The following is a 21523-nucleotide window of genomic DNA, read 5'->3' as shown; positions in this document are numbered from 1 at the left end:
CAAATGTAGTCCCTGCTGGTTTTTACAGCCCGATGTTATGAGTATTCCTCTTTCCCTCACTTTTGCCCTGGGCTTCTGAGCCAGGTGTGGGGCTGGCACCCCTCACTCCTTAGGGGTTCTCTGCAGCTGATTTTTTTTTTTTAATTAATCGCCCAAGGATATGTTTTTACTGATTTTTTAGAGAGAGAGAGAGGAAACATAAATGTGAGAGAGAAACATTGAACAGTTGCCTCCTGTACATTGCCATACTGGGGATCAAACCCACAACCTAGGTATGTGCCCTGACTGGGAATTTAAGCCGCAACCTTTTGGTGTACAAGACAACATTCCAATCAACTGAGCCACCTGGCCAGGGCAGATACAATTCTTAATTTCCACACCATGATTTGGTTCCTGCCCATAGCACATTCTTGCCCCTCTTACCAGTCTCTTTATGGCTTCTTTTTATTTTTAGTTATAAGACTTCTGTTCAATCAGTCATCAGGTGGTTCTCAATGATGGTTGTTGAATAAGTCAGTTGTAATTTTGATGTGGTCATGGTATTTGGCAAACACAGCATCTAGCTATCTTTTCATCTTAACGGGAAGTATTACAGTATTCCTTTTCTTTTCCTAGATAAACAATGATTTTATTCCATGAGTGCATAGACAAATTTAAACAATTAGGGCAGAGTCCATTGGACTCATGTCCAATTGCAGAATGAGGATTTGTTTGGTTTCCTATCAAGCCAACCAGTGAATGCAAGATGCTTTCAAACAGCAATCACTTTCTTAATTAAATGGTAGATATCCTCAGGAAGCTGAGAAGCAAGTCATTTTGACTTAAGAATTCTCAGATTGTATTGCCTGTCACTTTGTACAAAACTGTGTGAGTCTCTGAAGATCACACTGATTTGCAATGGATGCAGCCCCTTCTCGGCCAGTTTGTAGATCTGGCTCCTTCACATTGTCACATGTAAACTTCAGCAAGGTTGGGACACTGCAGCAGCAGGGAGAGCCAACTTGGAGCCACTGCCATGAGGCCCATGATGGCAGTGGACTAACAGCAAAAGATGTATTTTAAACCATTTAGCTACCCTCAGCTCAGATCAAAGTTGATGTGGACACAGGTAAATACTAAACTATTTCTCTGCTGTGTAGTAGATTCATCTTAAATTATGAAAAGCAATAAAAAATTAGGTATTGTAAAACCTAAATTGGCTTTTTTATTTTGACTGGCATCATGTTGTGTATCTTAATGTTCATTTTATATTCATGACTCTTGGGAATTATCCCTGCAGTACCATTTATTTTGAACATTTGAATGTTAGGAAAGCTTTAAAAAAATGCCACTCATTATGTGTTGAAAATGGAATGAATGCTCTATACAAAATAATTTTTGTTTTTATGAAGAAATATAACTTAATTGTTTTGTTTTTTAGAGAGAGAGAATGGGAGGGAGAAAGAGAGGGATAGAAACATTGATGTGGGAAAGAAACAGCGATTAGTTGCTTCTCTCATGTCCCCAGTCAAGTGGCCAGATAAATTGTCAGGTTTAGTAACAAGTAGAAGCTTATAGGCAATATAAATTTTTAATTTATACAGTGTAGATTTATAGAAAGAAATTTAAATTATTTGTACATTTTAGTAACAGATGAAAATGGGTATAATTTTTAATAAACATAATTATCTACATGAAGAGTGTCAACATTATATTTTCTTTTTAAAATTACTTATATATATTAAAGCACCAGTTCTGCCATTTTTTAAAGATTTTATTTGTTTTTAGAGAAGGAGAGAAACATTGATGTATAAGAGAAATATCACTTGTTTGCCTCTTGCACGCCCCCAAGTGGGGACCTGGCCCACAACCCAAGGCATGTGCCCTTACCAGGAACCAAACTGGTGACCCTTCCGTTTGCAGGTAGACACCCAGTCCACTGAACTGCACTAGCCATTTAAAAAACTATATATTTTTTAATAGTTCATTTTTATTGTGTTTTCTATTACCATTTACCCCCCATACCCTCTGCCACCTCCATGCACCACCCCCTTCCTGCTGTCCTTGTCCATGAATTCTTTTTCTTCTTTGCTCTATCCCTCCACCCCCACTCCCCACCCCCATAGCTGTCATCCTGTTCTCTGTTTATGAGTCTGTCTCTATTTTGCTTGTTAGTTCAGTTTGGTCATTAGATTTCACATGTGAGTGAAATCATATAGTATTTGTCTGTCTTTGACTGGCTTAATTCTCTTAGCATAATGTTCTCCAGGTCCACTCATGCCGTTGCAAAGGTTAAATTTTTCTTCTTTTTTATGGCCGAGTAGTATTCCATTGTGTAAATATACCATATCTGTTTTATCTACTCATCTACTGATGGACACTTGGGCTGCTTCCATATCTTGGTGGTTGTAAATAATGCTGTGGTGAACATGGAGGTACATACATTCTTTCAAGTTAGTGTGTTGGGTTTCTTCGCATAAATTTGTGGAAATGGAATTACTGAGTCATGGCAGTTCTGTTTTTAATTTTCTGAGGTAACTCCACACTGCTTCCTACAGTGGCTGCACCAATCTGAATTTGCACAAACAGTGCACTAGAGTTCCCTTTTCTCCACATCCTCACCAGCATTTGTCCGTTGATTTATTAATGATGGCCATTTGGGCAGATGTGAGGTGATATCTCATTGTGGTTTTAATTTGCATTTCTCTTATGATTAGTGACAGTGAGCATCTTTTCATATGTCTATTGGTCATCTGTATGTTCTCTTTGGAGAAGTTTCTATTAAGATCTTTTAACCATTTTTTAACAGAATTGTTTTCCTGGTGTTGAGTTTTATAAGTTCTTTCTAAATTTTAGATATCAACCCCTTATCAGATGTGTCAAGGAATATGTTCTCCCATTCAGTGGGTTGTCTTTACATTTTGTTGTTTCCTGTGCTGTTGAAAAACTTTTTAGTTTGATGCAGTCCCTTTTGTTTATTTTTTCTTTTGTTTCCCTTGCCTGGGGTGATTTATCTGAAAAAAATACTGCTATGAGAAATGTCCAATATTTTACTATCTATGTTTTCTTCTAGGATTTTTATGGTTTTGAGTCTATCATTTAAGTCTATAATCCATTTTGAATTTATTCTTGTGTGTGATGTGAGAAGGTGGTTTAAGTTTCAGTTTTTTGCACTTACCTGTCCAATTTTTTTAATGCTGTTTATTGAATAAACTATATTTAGGCCATTGTATGTTTTTGCCTCCTCTGCCAAATATTAATTGACTTTAAAGATGTATGTTTATTTCTAGGCTCTCTATTCTATTCCATTGATCCGTGTGTTGTTTTTATGTCAGTACCCTGTTGTTTGATTATTATGGCCTTATAGCATAGTTCGACATTAGGGAGCATGATTTCTCCAGCTTTGTTCTTCTTTCTCAAGATTACTGTTGTTATTTGGGGTCTTTTGTGGTTCCATATCAAGTTTGGGAATATTTGTTCTAGTTCTGTGAAATACGTCATTGGTGTCTTGATAGAAATTGCATTGTATCTATAGATTGCTTTGGGTAGTATGGACATTTTAATGATATTAATTCTTCCTGTCCATGAACATGGTATGTGCTTCCATTTATTTGTATCTTCAATTTCTTTTTTCAGTGTCTTATAAATTTCCAAGTATAGATCTTTTACATTCTTGGTTAAATTTATTCCTAGGTAATTTATTCTATTGGAAGTCAACATTGTTTTAATATTATAAATAAATGTTAGCTTTTGTTAGCTTTTGTCTTCTGGAGGAATGTATTTAAATATGGTATCTTAAATTCTAGGATATGAAAGATGGCAAGTCCAGATAGAAGTAAACGGAAGATATTAAAAGCTAAAAAAACAATGCCTACCAGTTGCCGGAAGCAAATAGAGATCCTCCATAAGTCAAAGAATGTTGAAGCACTGAAAACAGCAGCAATTGAGAGTGATAATCAGAATTCAGGTATTGGTGTCATAAATAACAAGTGTAGTCATTCTGAAAATTTTGATTTCTCATTGGACTCTAACAGAAATTCAGTGTGCTCACAAAAAAGTAACGTTGTTTCTGAGAATTTAATAAAACAACTAGAATTTGGTTTGGAAAGAAGATTGCAATACATTGAAGAACAAGTTGTATGCCTTTACCAAAAGCCAAGTAAGACAATAGAATCTCCCAGGAAACTGTCTACACAAGATGCAAAAGATTCACAGAACACTTCTGAAAACAGTTTTGAATATCAGGCAAATGTCACAAGATCTTTTTTTGAACAACACAAAGTGGATTATAATCTGAAATCCATCAGTCATCCACGCAGTGTATTGAGTGGTATAGCTCAAATGCCAAAGTCAGCAGTAATCAATACCTTGGATGATAAGAGAATTGACAAAATGGTTTCCCATTTAGAAACACATTTTAAAAGGCAAAATGACATTTTGATTTTAAGTTCAGACACCCATTTTGTTCCTGTTGATAAAACACCTATGGTTGTGAATTCAGTCATTTCTAGTAACTGGACTGCTGACAGTTTGAAAGGTGAAGGATCCTGTAGAACCTGTCGTTCCATCATTTCAAATTGTGAAAATACAGACTCAACGTGGCTGTCATCGCTTGAAACAGATAGGAGTAACAGTAAGTGTATACTTGTACACCTTTTGTGCAAATCAAACAATCACTCTTGGTGAATTTTATAGTCTCAGATATAGAAACAGAGTGCATACAGGTTGGGGAAAGATAGGTTTTATGTTTGTTCACATGGAAAGTAATACAATAATTAATAAATAATTATACAAAAGTAAACTTTTGCATAGTCACAACTGTAAACCTACTTTTTCTCCACCCTATATAGGAAGAGTAATAGATGATGACAATAACTATTTCAGAGTATCTTGTTTCTGAACCATTCTTGGTGGGACAGGGAAAAGGTATCATCTGTGTCCAAAGGGAAGTAATTCTGTCCAAGAGAAACCAGTCACTTTGCCTTGAGAGTGCAAAACATAAAAGGTAGTTTATGGCATTCGTTTGGTTCATTTCATCTACATACTTTTTATTTTGATGTATTATTTATTAGATTAATAGGCTAGTTGAAAGAGAGAGTGGGTTTTTTTAAAAGGATTGGTAAACCCTTTTATTTTTTTCATAGAATTGACCTGTAAATCACATGTCAAGTATGAGCTGATAGATAATAAGAACACATACACATTTAAGTGTGTGTGTGTGTGTGTGTGTAATGAGAGAAATGTATCAAATAGTTAACCAGTGCAGCTTTAGGGTTATAAAATCATTAAAATACCTGAAGTATATTTCATTAGAAGTAAAGTGTTTTTGTAGGTTAATGAAATATAAGAAAAATCTGATTTTATAGGAAAATCTTATATTCTTGTCTAGCCTACAGAATGATCATTTAACAAGATAAATTTTAAATTGCTTAAAAATAGGATCACCTATTAAAAATATGTAGGATTGCCTAAGTAATTGTTTATAAAAATGTTGTGACCACTTAAGTAACTACAGATATATAGAGGACTAAATAATAGAGTCTCTTCAGTTTTTGTCAATATTAAATGGATGTTACATGTGTATTAAATATGGTTGAAGGGAAAGTGATCTGAGACCAGAACCCTACCTAGAATATTCATTTTAAAAATTGTCATGATTTTTTATACAATTGCATTTTCTAAAAACTGCTGCCATAGTCACATTTTAGTTTTTTTATTTGCTTAGAGGGTTCCTAAATTAGAGAATCTCCCTGTTTCCTTCATTAGAAGGAATATTTTTATCTGATCTTTCCATCTCCCCAAGGCCATAATCAAAAGAAGAGGATGTTTTCAGAAAACAAAGAAAATGTTAAGCGCATGAAAACTTCAGAGCAAATTAATGAAAATATTTGTGTAGCTCTGGAAAAACAAACAGCATTGCTGGAACAGGTAAAATATTGGGACTTATGTATTTGCTTCAGAAACTTACTTTTGATTAATAAAAATGGTAAAGGTTAATTAATCTCCACAGTGACTTAGTACAGATGACTTTCATTTGATGCAAAACTGGTATATTAAAACTGAATTAGCAGATGGAGGTATTAGGGGAAGTAATTATTTACATTTCCAAAATATCTAATTTCTTGAGAATTATCCTATGTAGAGTAATCAAGGTAGAGTGCTCTGGTAGAAGGAGTATGGGTACTCAATCAACATTACATTTAAATCTCTTTGTGAGGCAGATACTGCATGACCTTGAGCTTTGCTGAAAAAGCTGTTTTATACTGGTCAAGGGGTTCTTTGGTCTGCAATCTATAGCTCTTTGTAGACATTATCACAATCGATCACTATTTCCTAGACTCGGACAACCCAAAATTTCATTGTAAAGCCCTGTTACATTCAGGTTTACTTGCCCTAATTTCCAAATTTACACAGATATGCTATTATTTGACACTGTCCTTCATAGTATCATTAAATGCATGTTTTGCTTTTCATTTTTGGCCCATCTCATCTCTTTGTATTACAGTTTCCATAAATGTGTGATCAACTATGAGTTTAAGTGTAATGAGCTTCAATTTTAGTAGGTCCTGTTCTGATCATCTGTTTTGCTATATTACTGTACAGATTTACCACTAGAATACCACAGCCAGAAGTCATTCAGTAGTAAAGTAATGCCTTTTTGGCTGTAATGGAACAAAAAAATGTCCCAATTCAAACTACCCTGCTAACTGCATGAGAAACAAAAACACTACTGTTTTTTTAAAACAGACCATTACAATTATATAGTTAAGTATTATATGAATGTGTATTCACATAATACCTGGAAGTCTTTTTGAAATACTCCTGCAGAACCAGCTTAACAGATGAGTCAACAGTTTTTCCCTTTCTACTTATTATTTTCTTCCAGGAAGACCAAATGAGACACTATTTAAAAAAATTATGTAACTATTCTGTTGTTTGCAGGGAAGAGGTAGAAGAATTATGGTAAGCATTGGATGTTCTTTAAGCAAAAGGTTGGGGGTTATAGCTGTGGCTTATTCCCAGTGATTAGTGACTGAATTCAGAAATAAAGTCTGATATGGACATATAAAGACAAAACTCTGATCCTTGCAGGTTTTAATTTCACTGGCATGGAAAAATCAGAGTTTTTATTCACTATTATCTGCCTCACAAAATAGTTGATCCAGTTGACACAGAAGATGGTCCTTCCCAGTGATGTTTAGGGAATGTAGTTTATCTTCCCACCCTACCCCCAACCCCCACCTGGAAGTTTCTTGCACAATCTCCAGAGACAACTTGAGTTTTAGCTAATTCCTGTCCTTTTACCTATCTAAATAGCTAGGCTAGCTTACCCTCATTTGCTTTTTTGATTCCCGTCCAAACAGTAAACTTTCTAAACTACATTTGTTTATTTTTTTCTTGATTGAATCCCAGTGGCATAGGATCTCTCATTCTGACATTGAGAGAGTCCTGGAGCTGTTGACTGAGATTTCATAAGGACCTCAGTTGGCCTAGTTGGTTCCAATTAAATTACTAAAGTAGAGGAGTTTTTCTTCTAATACCCCTCCCACCATCTTAGAAAGTTGAAGCATATGGGGATATATAATTGCCAGTCTTTCTCCAATCTTTAGGCCACTTTGTCATCTCCAAATTGTACGTAGGACTTCCATCTGATTTTATAATTTGGGCACATTACTATCAGCAGAAGACATTCAAGAGGTATTTGGTGGAGGTTATTGTCAGTCTTCTCTATAAGGAACACCACCACTAAATGAGAACAAATGTCCGATCTAACTAACCAAGAGTAATCACCCCTTGGTGGCATTTAATCCAAAATAATCAAGTTATTAGAGTTTACCTCCATGTGGATCACCAGGAGTACTTGTTAAAGTTGTGGTTTCTGAGCTCACTAATAGTTGAAGACTATTGTTTTAGGCTACTCTTTTCTCAAACTTAACTGATAAGAATCATTAGTGATATCTGTTAATTCTATAACTTTCAGTCCCTTTTCCCAGAAATTCTCTTTGGTGAATCCAGGAAAGGGCCTAGGAATTTTTGATTTTAACAAGTATTCATGTGGTTCTTCCTCACCAGGGAGGTTTGACAAACACTGTGTGGTTTTTGCTTGTTAGCAAAACAGTATTCTCATATTCAAAACATTTAGGTATTTCTCCAAGGTTCATCTGGGTATGTACTTCACACATTGACCACAGCCAGTGAACTTGCAAATATGCAATAATCCATAAAAACCATACATGGGTGACAGGTAATGGCTGTCAGTAAAAATAATAAGTGTTTCTAAACATTTATTTACATAACACATATTTTAAACACTTACTAACTTAATCAGGTATTTAAAAGTTGTGAAAATAATGATGACAATCATGTCTAACATTGAGAAACTGTTGAAGAAATGTTAATGATGCTTTACAGAAGAAATCAAGTAGAAAATAGCATTGAAGAGAAAGAACAATTGAAAATGAGAAGGAAAAACCTTGGGAATAATCAAAATTACTGAATATGTGACTAATCATCCAGGTGATACCAGTATAAAAGAGTTTAAGGTGGAAACTTTGTTTCGATTTTGAGCACCAAGAAGCAAGATATTAGGATAAAGTTGTAAATATTACTATTAAATACTTTAAATGTTTACAACAGGTTTTAAGATAGACTACCTTCTCTGTTATGAAAGTTGGTTACAATACACAGTGACGGAATAACTACAGCGGATGTTTCTGAATGTATCTCTAATCTGAGCTGTTCATATCAATTGGCATTGAGATTAATTATGCTTCTTGAGAATAGACTAGTCTATTTTCTGAAACACAGCCAGGTAACAAAATGCATCAGTATTTCATGTCATAGCTACCATGATCTGTTAGAATAGCATGCATTATGCCAGATAACAGTCACTACATAATTGTCCCTGTAATTTTAACAATATAAAGTCGCCTCCTAAAACTGTGCATATAAAGGAGATTATCTTGTATATGTGTTTCCTTCAAATCAATTCAGTGTTTTTTATGTTTTGTAGCTCTTCTGCATGTTGTCTTTTTATGTTCTTATAGGAATCCTATGAGCATCACTTATTCAATATTGTATTGTCTACCTGTTTGTGGACAAAGAAAATGAAGCTCAGAGATGTTGTGACTTCCCAAAGGTCATATAACCGTCAATGTCAAGGTCAAGGGTCAAATTTTCATAATTTGCTCCATCTCTACTAGAGACCAACTAACCATTTTCATTGGGCTCTGTTTTTCTGATAAATGGAGTTTCTTTCAATGGAATAGTAGGTTTAAGTTATAGTCATCAAAAAATATAAATGGGATATAGGTCTTTATTGTCCTTTAATATGTATTACAGAATTCATCTGAAACTATAGGAAAGTAAAATTAGCTCTGGGAGAATGAAATTATTAGGTGTGTTTTGCTGAATTTGATATACAACTTTTATAAAACTTACTGGTATAATAATATAAATATAAACAAAAATATAAATATATTGGTTATAGAAAATCCAGAAAAGAGCAAAACTATTTTTAAGTAGTAGAGAATAAAATTGCTTTTAAATTTGAAACGTGGGGTGTTTTGGTTTTTATTTTAAAATTCTAGGTCAGACATTTGATTCGACAGGAGATTTGTAGTATAAATTACAAACTATTTGATAACAAACTGAGAGAATTGACCGAACGCATTGGGAAGACACAGTGCAGGAATAAACACGAAGCAATAGCTGATGAACTCTTCGTAAGTTTCTAATTTCATTTGATTTCATTAGAGTCCTCTTAAAAAGTAGATTTGGTGATATTTTTTGTTAGGAAAGGAAACCAGTAAAGCAGATCCCTGGCCACAAACCTACTGTACCAGATTTCTGTAGGTAAAGAATTGATTGTATCACAGCAATACTGGCCCTTGACAAATACTTTTAGAAATATCAGCTAATCTGTATCAATTGACAGGCTTAATACATAGGCTTTTTTTTTTTTAATTTAAAATATATTCTGTATTAGAGCTTATACAACCAATTTCAAGGGTTTGTGGGTTTGTGTGTGTATGTTTACTCTTTTAGGGTTACTTGCTAATTGGTGTTTCTACCAGCGTTAATTTTATTATGGACCATTTAGAAGTTCGGTGTTTTTATTTTCCATTCTAGAATGTCATACTAGCATCAAGCATGATTTTTTTTAATTGAGTTAACACTGGTTTATAACATTATATAAAATGTACAACATTATAATTTAGTATCTGTATACACTATAGTGTACTTACCACCAAAAGTCAAGTTTCCATTGATTACCATACATTTGACCCCCTTTACTTATTTCACCCTCCTCCAGCCCACCCTTACCCTCTTGTAACCACCAATGTGTTGCCCATATCTAAGAATTTGTCTTTGTTTTGTTTGTTGGGTTTTTATTTGAGTGAAATTAATACAATTTTGTCTGTTTCTGTCTGACTTATTTCACTTAGCTATAACACCCTAAAGGTTCATCCATTTTATCACAAATGACAATATTTTATCTTCTTTAATGGCTGAATAGTACTCCATTGTATATATACCACATCTTTATCCATTCATCAGTAGGATTTAAATCTGTGGCTTATATAAGAAGTTCTCATTTATTGGGGTGAATGCTTAAGCCTCACAGAACTACTTTGGAGAATAGTTTTCTCTCCAGTTCTATATATTTTTAGTACTCTGGTTGTATATTTATTTGTTTTTCTCTTCTAGGCAAAAATAGCAAAACTTCAAAGACGTATTAAAAAAGCATTGTCATCTCAAAGGAATTGTTTGGAACCAAACACGTTATCCAGTAATACAGTCTGTAAGGTTGGTATAAACACATAGGAGTTAGTAATTACTAACTTTTTTGGCCCACATTATAGTAGTTGGATTATAAGAAATGAATATGTTTCCAAACTCAGAGGTATTCAAAGATAATAAATTTATACTTAGAATGTTCCTATAACTTTATCTCTGTGGAAGATACCCTTAGGTAGCCAAAAGTAAATGCCACTTGTTTTTCTTTCATAAAATAAGTAGAGAGGTGATTTGTGATTGCCTAGACGATCCCCCTCCCCACCATTTTATCATGGTGAAATATACACAGAAAAGTTGAAGTAATTTTACAGTGAACCCTTGTAACTCAGCACCTAAATTCTACCTTTATTATTTTCATATATTTATTTTTGTCATATTATCTGTCAGTCATCCCTTAAGCCATCTTTATATGATACATTCATAAGTACAAATTTATTTTGTATTAAAATACACTTTGCAACATACACATAAAACATGTTAACATGGGTATCATTAAGCAGAGTTTAATATCTGTTTGTTTTTATATAAAATTCAAATATAACCTTCAGTATATAGTCACTGGATTTTTTGTCTTGTAGTGTCTTTATTCTCTTTGGCATCATATATATATATGCTAGTCTCAGTAAATGAATTGGGAAGTATTCCCTCCCATTTTCTGAAAGTGTGTGTAAGATTTTTATTACTTCCTTAAATGTTTGATAGTATCCACCTCTGAAAACTATCTGGTTAAGGAGTGTCCTTTGTAGAAAGACTTTCTCTTGAAAATTCTCTGAATGGGGATAAGGCAATTCAGATTGTTTTTATTTTGTTTTGTATAAGGTTTTTATTTCAAGATATTTGTTCATTTTATATAAATTGTTGAATTTGTTAGCATAAAATTATTGATAAAATTAAATTCACTTTAAAAAAAAATTTGTATATCTGTAGTGATACGCTCTTATTTCTGATACTTGTACACTGTTTTTCCTTAATCAGTCTTGCTAGGGATTTTAAAATCTTATTCTCTATCACTTATATCTTTTCTATTTTTTATTAGTTTCTTACTTTGAATATAATTTTTTTCTTTTTCAAGCTTCATAAGAGAAAAAGAGCATTAATTTTTAACCTCTTCTGCTGGAAAATACTTATAGCTATAAATATCCTCCTAAACACTGTTTTTTCTTAAGCCTTCTAAGCATCTTCTCAGTGCAGAGATTTTAATATCATATTTGATAAATTGTATTTTTGTTTTCCATTAGTTCAAAATAATTTCTAGTTTCCCTAATGGTATTGTTCTTTAACTCATGGGTTACCTAGAAGTGTGTGTTTAATTTCCACACATTTGGTCCTTTTCTAGGTATGTTATTTTTACTGATATCCAATTTCATTTTGGTCTGAGAACATACTATGTAAAATGTTAGTCTTGACAGTTAATTAACACTTGTTTTTGTAGTCCAAGATACAGTTTCCCTTGGTGAATGTTCCATGTATACTTGAAAAGATTATTGAGTGTAATGTTCTATAAACGTCACTTTTGCGGTAATTGTGCCAAGGTGATTGAGAGTGGTGAATAATGGCCATGAAAAGATGTCCATGACCTAATCCTCAGAACCTATGAATATCATACTTTACAGGTAAAAGAATCTTAGAGATGGGGGAATTATTCTGAGGGCTCAGTATTCAAAGAATACTTAGAAAAAGGAGTCAAGAAGGTCACAACAGAAGGAGATGGGACAAAGATTTCACTGAGAATGGAGAAAGGGACTATGTGCCAAAGAATGCTGGCAGCTTCTAGAACCTGGGAAAAGGAAACAAATTCTTCCCTGAAGTCTCCAGAAGGGATGCAGCCCTGCAAACAACTTGATGTTGGCTTAGTGAAACTGATTTCAAATTTCTGGCCTCCAGAACTATGGGATAAACTTCTGTTATTTTAAACTACCCAGTGTGTAGTAATTTGTTATAGCAGCCTCAGGAAACTAATACAGAATGTGGTAGGTACCAGGGCATGTGGGTTACTGCTCTAACAAATAGTTAAAATTGTGGAGGTAGATTTGGAATGGGGTAATGGGTAAAGGCTGGAAGAATATTGAGCATAATTTTTTAAAATCCTAGATTTCCTTGAACAGACTCTTAGAAATGTAGATGTTAAACGCTGCACATGAGGGCTCAGAAGGGAAATGAGCATCTTAGAGAAAACCTATATAGTTAAACAATAAATATTCATAAAAAGACATGGTAGAAATATGGACATTTAAAAGCACAGATGATAAGGACTCAAAAGGAAATGGGGAAAAGGGATTCTTGCTTCATAGTGACAGGAAGCTTGCCTGAATTGTGCCCTACAGTGATATGGAAAATAGAACTTGTAAGTGATGAACTTGGATTTTTACTAAGGCTGACAAGATTTTTGAGCAAAGTGTGGAAGGTTTGGCTTGGTTTCTTCTTAATAGTTAAATGTGAGAGGGAAGAGGTAAATTGAAGGAGTGACTGTTTAGTGAGAAGGATCCAGGAGGACTTGATTTGGAAAATTCTGAGCCTATTCAGATTGCAAAAGACCCTAAAATATGATCTGGAGAGAAAGCCAATGGTGTATCAGGACAAACTTTCTGCTAGTGCCTTAGAAAGATCAAAAGGTCAGAGCATTCAGTCACACAGAGAGCTCTTTGAAGAGATTAGGCATTTGACTCTCTTCCAGCAGGCAGTTATTCTGTTTAATTTAGTGTGTAGGTCTTGGACTTCTTGTGTTAGTTTTAGTTCAATGACAATTTACTTTTCAAAATCATTGCAGTGCTATTCTGGTTGGCTTTATTCTTCTGGCTCCACTAATCTCTTGTACAATCCATGCAGGTGCTCTCTGGGTTCCCCAGTTTTGTTGTGTGGAAAGTTGAGGAAATGTTGGCCTGTGGCCACTGCCACTGCAATAGGTTGGGCCTGCAGCTGCCCCACATATGGAGCAGGGACACTACTGATGCCTCAGTAGTCCACACCCACTGTTGTGCCATATGGGATGATGGCTCCACTGACACTGCATTGGATTTGGCTCACTGCTCTTGCAGGTGTGGCATTCTGGGGATTGGTTCCTGTCTGGCTTTTAGTAACATTGCTACTGCACCCAGATAGAGCCAGAGGTGTCAGGTAGGAACCCAGCTAACACTATTGCTGCAGTGAATCTGGCTGCTGATTCTACAGGTATGGAGTAGGGGACTAGCTAGCCCTGCTCTGGGTTTGGGGATAAGAACAGGTCCCTGGCCTTTCTGGCACAGTGAAAAATATATAGTTAATAAGAAAACTCAGGTAATTCACTGTGGTGTTGCTCCTCAATCTTGAGGTCCCCGGGCAGTCTGTCTTCTTCTTTCCACCTTTCAGAGGCATCTTATGATTATCTGTTGAATTATTTCTAAGACATTTAGTTGTGCTTTGAAGGGAGAAGCAGGGTAAAGTGAGTTTATGCCATGTTGTCCTGGAATTAACAGAAGGACCAGTATTTCCTGCTATGTTTTCCAGTGTTTGAACCTATTTCTTCACATAAAATCTGTACATGTAATACAACATTTCAGAATTCTGCCTTTGTGTATCTGCATTTTTCTTCATGTTACCTGTCAGAAAAGCCCATGAGTTGAGCAATCAATTGATTCTTTTGTATTGATTAATATACACAGATATTTTAAATACTGCAAGTTCTAAACCAAAGTATCAGCTAAAGGTTTGAGCTCCAATTTTTCAACAAAACTCATTGATTAGAAGAGCTATTTGAAATTTTATTTATGTATAGTCTTCACTCATTATTAGAAGCAAACAAAAGTAAAGTGTTTCTTTGTTAAATTCTAATGTTTATTATTTCTTAAAACTTAGTTTAATAGAAATAAAATGTGTCTAAATACATAGGTCAATGATTTTCAGCCTTTTTCATCTCATGGCACACACAAATAATAATTCTGCAGCACACCAAAAACTACATCTTTTTGCGTATCTGACAAAAAAAGTGGGTATAATTTTGATTTCATTCACACCAGACAGCTATTGTTGTGTTGATTATTGTCATTTTTTAAATTAATTTTTTAACAAGGTTATTTTATTTATTTTATTTATCTGTTTTTAGAGAGAGAGGAAAGGAGAAAGAGAGGGAGAGAAACATCACTATGTGGTTGCCTCTTACACGTCCCCAGCTGGGGACCTGGCATGCAACCTAGTCATGTGCCCTAACTGGGAATCGAACCAGTGACACTTGGTTCGTAGTCCAATACTCAATCCACTGAGCCACAGCAGCCAGGGCGACTATTGTCATTTTTTTATTTGACAACCTAAGAGAAAAGAGGTCAGTGCCCCTAACTAAATAGTCAGTTATTGCATCTTTTATTTTTTCATTCATTTATTTTTAATGTTTTATTGTTTGTGCTATTACAGATGTCTCATTCTTTCCCTCTTTGCCCCCCTCCCCCCGTATTGCATCTTAAATTTTCTTGTGGCACACTGGTTGAAAATCACTGACATACGTGTTTGTTTTTGCTTTCTTTCATTCAAACTGGGAAGTTTCATTTGTACTATCATTTTTATTTCTCTAAAGTATTTTTTAAAACTTACTTTGACAGAAAGAGCAGTCATGGTCATCAGCTATTGAAATACATCTAATTTAATATATATTTTGCCATCTATATGCGAGACTATTTTGAGAACATCTTCTAAGTTAAATTTTACCTATCACCAATTTTGTGTGGAAGAACACAATTGGTAACCCTCCCCTCAAATGCTTTTACTTCACCCAATTAACAGGTTGCAAATTCAGAGACTCTGAATTTGGATAAGAACCCAGAGTCTGTTAATAGTCCAGATGAAAGAAAGACTTCTGTGAACTCTGAACCTTCTAACCCTTCAGAAAAAGTGAGTGAAAAGATCGATTTGTCGCAGGATCATGATGAGACTGTTTCTGAAAGGTAGGCATTTCCACAAAAATGCATAAACTTATCTAAATATATGCTTGTAAATATACACCCTTTTGTCAGGTAAGCGTAAAATAGCTTAAAGCTTCATATTTATATGAACACTATTTTTTATTATGAAGGAATAGAATTGATTCTTCAAAGTTTTTATTGTTTTTTTAACAGTACTAAATAAAATTTTGAATTGGTTAGGTGTCAGGTTTTTACTGTGATACTTTCCATCTTTGATATGGTGACTGGAGTGATCAGCAGGATTAGTCCCATGGTTTCTAGCTCCATACATGGAAAAGTCAAGGCCCCATGAAACAGTGATTTTTAAAAATTCCACAAAGGAGTAAGAGTAGAGAAGTGCCTAGGTAGTATCATAACTTCAAATTAAAGTGAACAGGTTAAATTATTTGCGTTATTGAGTCACAAAGCAGCTGAGACAATTTATCTCCGATGTAGTTTAAAAGATTTGGGACTTAGAGGGTAGAAGTTTAGTTTAATAAAGAAACATGATTGGTGATCCTGGCATGGACTAATTTTCAAGGAGGTGCAGGTGCCTTTTAATGAATTATTTTCTTTTCACTAGTGATTCTCAACAGTTTGAAGCTTTATAGTATTATTTGTTCTTAACATTTACTTCTTAAAATGTCCTATGGTGTTCTTTTTATATGTTAAGTTATACTTAAGCTTTTAAAAAGAGGAAAATATATAACCAAATTAAGTGAATTAAGTGATGGCCATTGTTTGCGGAACACAGCCTTTTCTCCGAATAACTATGCATACTCAAGAATGCGTAAAACAAAGGAGAAGCAATACTGATCTACACCATTTGCACTAGATTCTTGATGTTTGGTAATATACATGCAGTTTTTACTCTTCGGGGGGAAAAAGCTTAATATTTCATGATATTGAGGTCCACATTTTAGTTTTAAGCCAGGAAGCTGCTGTAAAGAAGGCATTTATTTTATTTGTTGAAGACAAGAGTCACATTTCATTGAGTCTTTATTGTTTCCACTTGTTGATGCGTGTGCTAAAACTCATAAAGTGAGAAAAAAGAAAAATGCTGATGGCAGAAGTGAAAAAATGAAGCTGACACCATTAAAATAGCATCTACTGACTAATACATCAAATTTATCAATGGCTTATATCTATGATATGATCTATCCACCTTAGCTCCACCGTAATGAATAAAGAAACCACAATGTAAAAAACTGTTTCAGGCAGCACTCTCAGCCCATGGTGAGTGTGAGAATAGGTGTCACAAGTGTGTAACTTGACCCTGATGAAGAGTTCAGTGGTGAGTTTTATAAAATAAGGAAGAAACACCACCAATTTTAAATAAACTATAGCAGGTCCTTGAATAATGTGATTCCATTTAACCTTGTTTCCTTCTCATGTTGATGAGATACTGTAAGAATTTAGTTCTTGTTTATATCAATTAGCCTATGGTAAAATTGGTTTTGTTAAAGTTTCTTCACTTAAAATCAAAGAATCTATTGACGATGTTAAGTGAGGACTCACTGTATTCCAAAGAATAAAAAAAGAGGGACTATTCTTCAGTTCACTTTCTGAAATTAGACACTGAAATCTAGTATAACTGTGATACACCAGTATGAAAATTTAAAAATTTTACAGAAATGGAAAATTACAGTCCACTTCTGTCCATGAAATAAATGCAGATGTCCTACACAAGATGGAGTGAACCAAGATCAGCAATCCATAAAAGTTGAGTTTGTCGCAGGAATGCTGCATGGTTGGTTCAACAACAACAAAAAAATCAATGTAATTTGCCAGGAGAGGAACCATCAGCTTACAATAAAATGTAGGATAAAGACTATCTACAGCTCCTTCGTGGGCAACTCCTGGCTACAGTCTGACTCAGCAATGCAGCGCAGATACCGCCAGCCATCAAGCCGGACAGTGTGGCCTGGTAGGTGAAATCTTCAAGTGCTTCGAGCAGAATTCACCTCATGACCATGAAGGTACTATGGCTTCTAAGGAACTCCTGAAGCAGCATTACATTGACTTGAAAGGTGGCCCATTCTATCCAAGGCTGGTGGAGTACATGAACTCAGGGACTGTGGTGGCAATGGTCAGGGAGGGGCTGAATGTGATGAACACAGGGAGAATGATGCCTGGGGAGACCAATCAAGCAGATTTTAAGCCAACCACCATTCACAGAGTCTTTTGCATTCAAGTTGGCAGGAAAATCCTTGACAATAGTAATTTGGTAAAAAGTGCTGTGAGAGAAATCAGGCTATGGTTTAAGCCTGAAGAATTGGTTTACTACAAGTCTTATGCTTTTAACTGAATTCATGAATAAGAGGTAGACAAAGCATCAGTCCCCTTTGGCTCCACTTGGATGTGTCCCTGGACACAGCTCTTCATTCCATTGACTTGGAAGCAGTAGGATCAATATTTTCTACTGCATATTTACCAATAAAGCCTTTGGAAACAGGGAGTGTGGGGAAGGGGAGGAAAGCCATCTACAAAAAGTCTAAAACAATTTTGATGGTGAAATATTGGAAATATTCCCTTTAGGATAGAAAATATAAGGATGCCTGCTGTCACCATTTTAACACTATTGAATATTTTACCTAATGCAAAAAATGAAAAAAAGTTACAGAAAACTAAATATATAAAGGATTCAAAAAGAAGAAACAAATATTATTACTATTCTTAGATGATTGGAGGTGTGTATATAGGAAATCCAAAGGAATTTACAGATAAGTTATTGGATTAATTAAGATTTTAGCAAGATTGCCAAACTCAAATTATAAAAAATCAATTGTATTCCTATATATCAGATATAAGCAATTAGGAAATGAAACTTTTAAGAATTCCAATAGCACCAAACATATATGGTACCCAGGAATACATATAACAAGACAGGTAGTAGCCAAAGAACATTATAAAACTTTGAGAGATACTAAAGAAAATGGAGAAATTTAGTGTGTCTGTGGTTTGGACAATGCGGTATTATAAAATGTTTTTACTTTTGTTTAATTTATAGAATACCATTTCAGTCAGTTTTTCAGTGTGTAATTTTATGGAACTTAACAAGCTGATTTGATTTTTAAATATATATGTAAGTGTAATAGTTGAAGATGCCAAGATATTCTTTAAGTAGAGAAACAAAATGGGAGGAATTTGCCATCAGAGGTCAGAACATTACCAAACTGCAGGAATTAGGAGAATGTTATATTGGAAAATATAGGATAATGTGATATTGCCAAGTAGAGCAGTGTAGCAGAGTCCAGAAACCTATACATGTATGTATTTGTGATATATGATGGAGACTGTGTGGCAGATCATTTGGGAAATAATCAACTGTCATTAAATGGTGTTGTTAATTTGCTATTCATGTAGGGTGAAATATGAAAGAAATTGGATCCCTATGTCAGGCTGTACATAAAATCAGCATCAGGGATTAAAGGACTTCTATAAAGGAAAATTCTGAGGCTTTTAGATGATAATACGGAGTATTGTCATGAACTTCAGATAGGGAAAAATTTCTTAAGACACAAATCTCTTTGCAATAAAAGAGGAAAAAAAGATCAGTTTTACCACATTAAAATAGAAACTTCTTTTCTCATAAAGCACAATAAAGATAGTGAGAAGACAGGCCATCAAGAAGATATTTGCAGCACACATAACCCATAGAGGACTAGTCCCAGAATGTATGTACATAAAGAACTTCAACATATCAATGCGTAAAGCAAGATAATACAAAAGAAAAATAAGCAAAAGACTTGTACACCTACTAAACAAAAGAGTAATTCCAAGTGGCCAATAAATATATGAAAAGGTGCTCATCTTCATTAGCAATAAGGGAAATGCAAACTAAAACCATGTCATATCAGGTAAGGAAAAGGTAAAACACCTTAAAATAAAACCTTACCAGGAATTGGTGCAATTTTGAAATAAAGAGGAATTTATTTTATTTAATATTTTGTTTTGGGGTGAGGAAATTGGTATAGTATTTTAGAAAAAGATATGGCATTATCTAGAAATATTGAAGATCAGAATCGTCGGCAGCCGTCCGTCTCGAGAGACGATGGTGTAGCTTCTCAAGAGTCTATCTGCACCGCCGAGAATGGCTGTGCAGTCCGACTCGGGAGTGACACGGCATCTGTCTCCTCCCGTGTTGAATCGACATCTTGCGATGACGCTGGAGTGTCCTCTCCAGTGGAGCTGAAGCTACAGAGCCTGGGCAGGGTGATATGGAGGGTCTGCTGTTGCCCATGCAGTAGACCCCCCCTCTCTTCGCAGCTGAAGGGTCCAAGGGAAAGACGGAGTCGATACAGCTTGGCTTCAGGTGCGCCGCAGGAGTTGCCGGTGTTGACTACAACGTCAAACCGCCTTAGGGACTCCGGCTCCGGATTTTCTGTCGGGGTTTACTCCCTTAGCCTTTCCCCAGAAGAGGTATGCCGCAAGGCAGCGGAGGTTTTTTGGAGTCAGAGTTTTCCTTCTCTGATGTACCCTGACTGGAAGATCGAACCAGCGACACTTAGCTCGCAGGCCGACGCTCAATCCACTGAGCTAAACCAGCCAGGGCTGGTTTATATCCTTTGACATAGCAGTCCCATCCCTTGATATATACCCTAGCTAGCAATATGTACACATGTGCAATAGGATAGATGTATGGGAATGTATATTAGCATTTTCCATAAAGCCAAAAACTGGAAGGAAAAAAATGTCCATCTACAGTTGAAAAGAAAAATTAGTTGCAATAAGTCCATGTAGTGGGATTCTGTATATTAATGAAAGTGGAGGAACTACAGTCACATACAACAATATGAGTTACTCCCACAAAACAATGAAAAGCAGACACGAAAAAATAGTATGATTCCATGCAAATAGAGTTCAAAAATAATCAGAAAAAAAGAAAATATATATATATGTATAATATAACTTAGAAATTCAGAGAGTAAACAAGAAAATCACAAAAATGCTAATTTTGGAGATTTATGATTTAGAATGGAGGCACACAGATTTCTGAAGTGCTGATAATTTTAATTTTCATTTCTTTTTTTTTTTTTTTAACTGTTGTTCTCTTAACAGTGGTCCCCGTTTTTCCCCGTTGCTCTCCACTGCCCTGCCCAGCCCCCCTCCCACAGTCAATCCCCACCCTGTTGTCCATGTCCATGGTCATTTATACTAGTTCCCTCACTAGACCCTTCCCTTTCTTTCTCCCTTTTCCCCTTCTCCTCACCCTTCTGCTCACTGTCATTCTGTTCCTGTTTCCATTCCTCTGGTTCTGTTTTGCTCATTTGTTTGTGTTGTTCATTAGGTTCTTCTTATAGGTGAGATCATATGGTATTTTCTCTTTCCCTGCCTGGGTGGTTTCACTAAGGATAATACTTTCCAGTTCCATCCATGCTGTCATGAAAAGTAGGAATTCTTTCTTTCTGCTGTGTAGTATTCCATTGTGTAAATGTACCACAGCTTTTTGATCCACTCCTCTACCAATGGGCAGTTAGGCTGTTTCCAGCACTTGGCTGTTGTAAATAGTGCTGCTCTGAACATAGGGGTGCATAGATTCTTCTGAATTGGTGTTTCAGGATTCTTTGGGTATAATCCCAGCAGTGGAATTGCTGGATCAAAAGGCAGTTCTAGTTTTTTTTTTTTTTGAGGAAATTCCATACTGTTTTCCACAGTAGCTGGATCAGTCTGCATTCCCACCAACAATGCACTAGGGTTCCCTTTTCGCCACATCCTCACCAGCACTTGTTAGTTGATTTGTTAATGATGATCATTCTGACCGTGTGAGGTGGTATCTTATTGTGGTTTTAATTGGCATCTCTGATAGCTAGTAGATGTTGAGCATCCTTTCATAT

At 35.2% G+C, this 21523-nt stretch overlaps 1 protein-coding gene and 1 pseudogene across 1 annotated transcript in view; both read left to right on the top strand.

The window, feature by feature from the left end:
- The window catches only part of ATF7IP2 (activating transcription factor 7 interacting protein 2), a 94803-nt gene that overhangs the window by 45009 nt on the left and 28271 nt on the right, over nt 1-21523 (top strand). Inside the window, exons 2-6 of the mRNA XM_090277022.1 lie at nt 3786-4612; nt 5783-5907; nt 9570-9704; nt 10690-10788; nt 15529-15689. Coding sequence (XP_090133148.1) covers nt 3796-4612; nt 5783-5907; nt 9570-9704; nt 10690-10788; nt 15529-15689 — 1337 coding nt within the window. The 5' untranslated portion in view covers nt 3786-3795. The remainder of the gene's footprint in view (nt 1-3785; nt 4613-5782; nt 5908-9569; nt 9705-10689; nt 10789-15528; nt 15690-21523) is intronic.
- On the top strand, nt 16966-18006 carry LOC150009283 (nucleoside diphosphate kinase B pseudogene; annotated as a pseudogene).

The sequence above is a fragment of the Furipterus horrens genome, unplaced genomic scaffold, assembly GCF_987537825.1.
Source record: "Furipterus horrens unplaced genomic scaffold, mFurHor1.1.pri manual_scaffold_5, whole genome shotgun sequence".
Taxonomy (NCBI): Eukaryota; Metazoa; Chordata; class Mammalia; order Chiroptera; family Furipteridae; genus Furipterus; species Furipterus horrens.
This window is presented reverse-complemented; position numbering and strand designations above follow the sequence as displayed.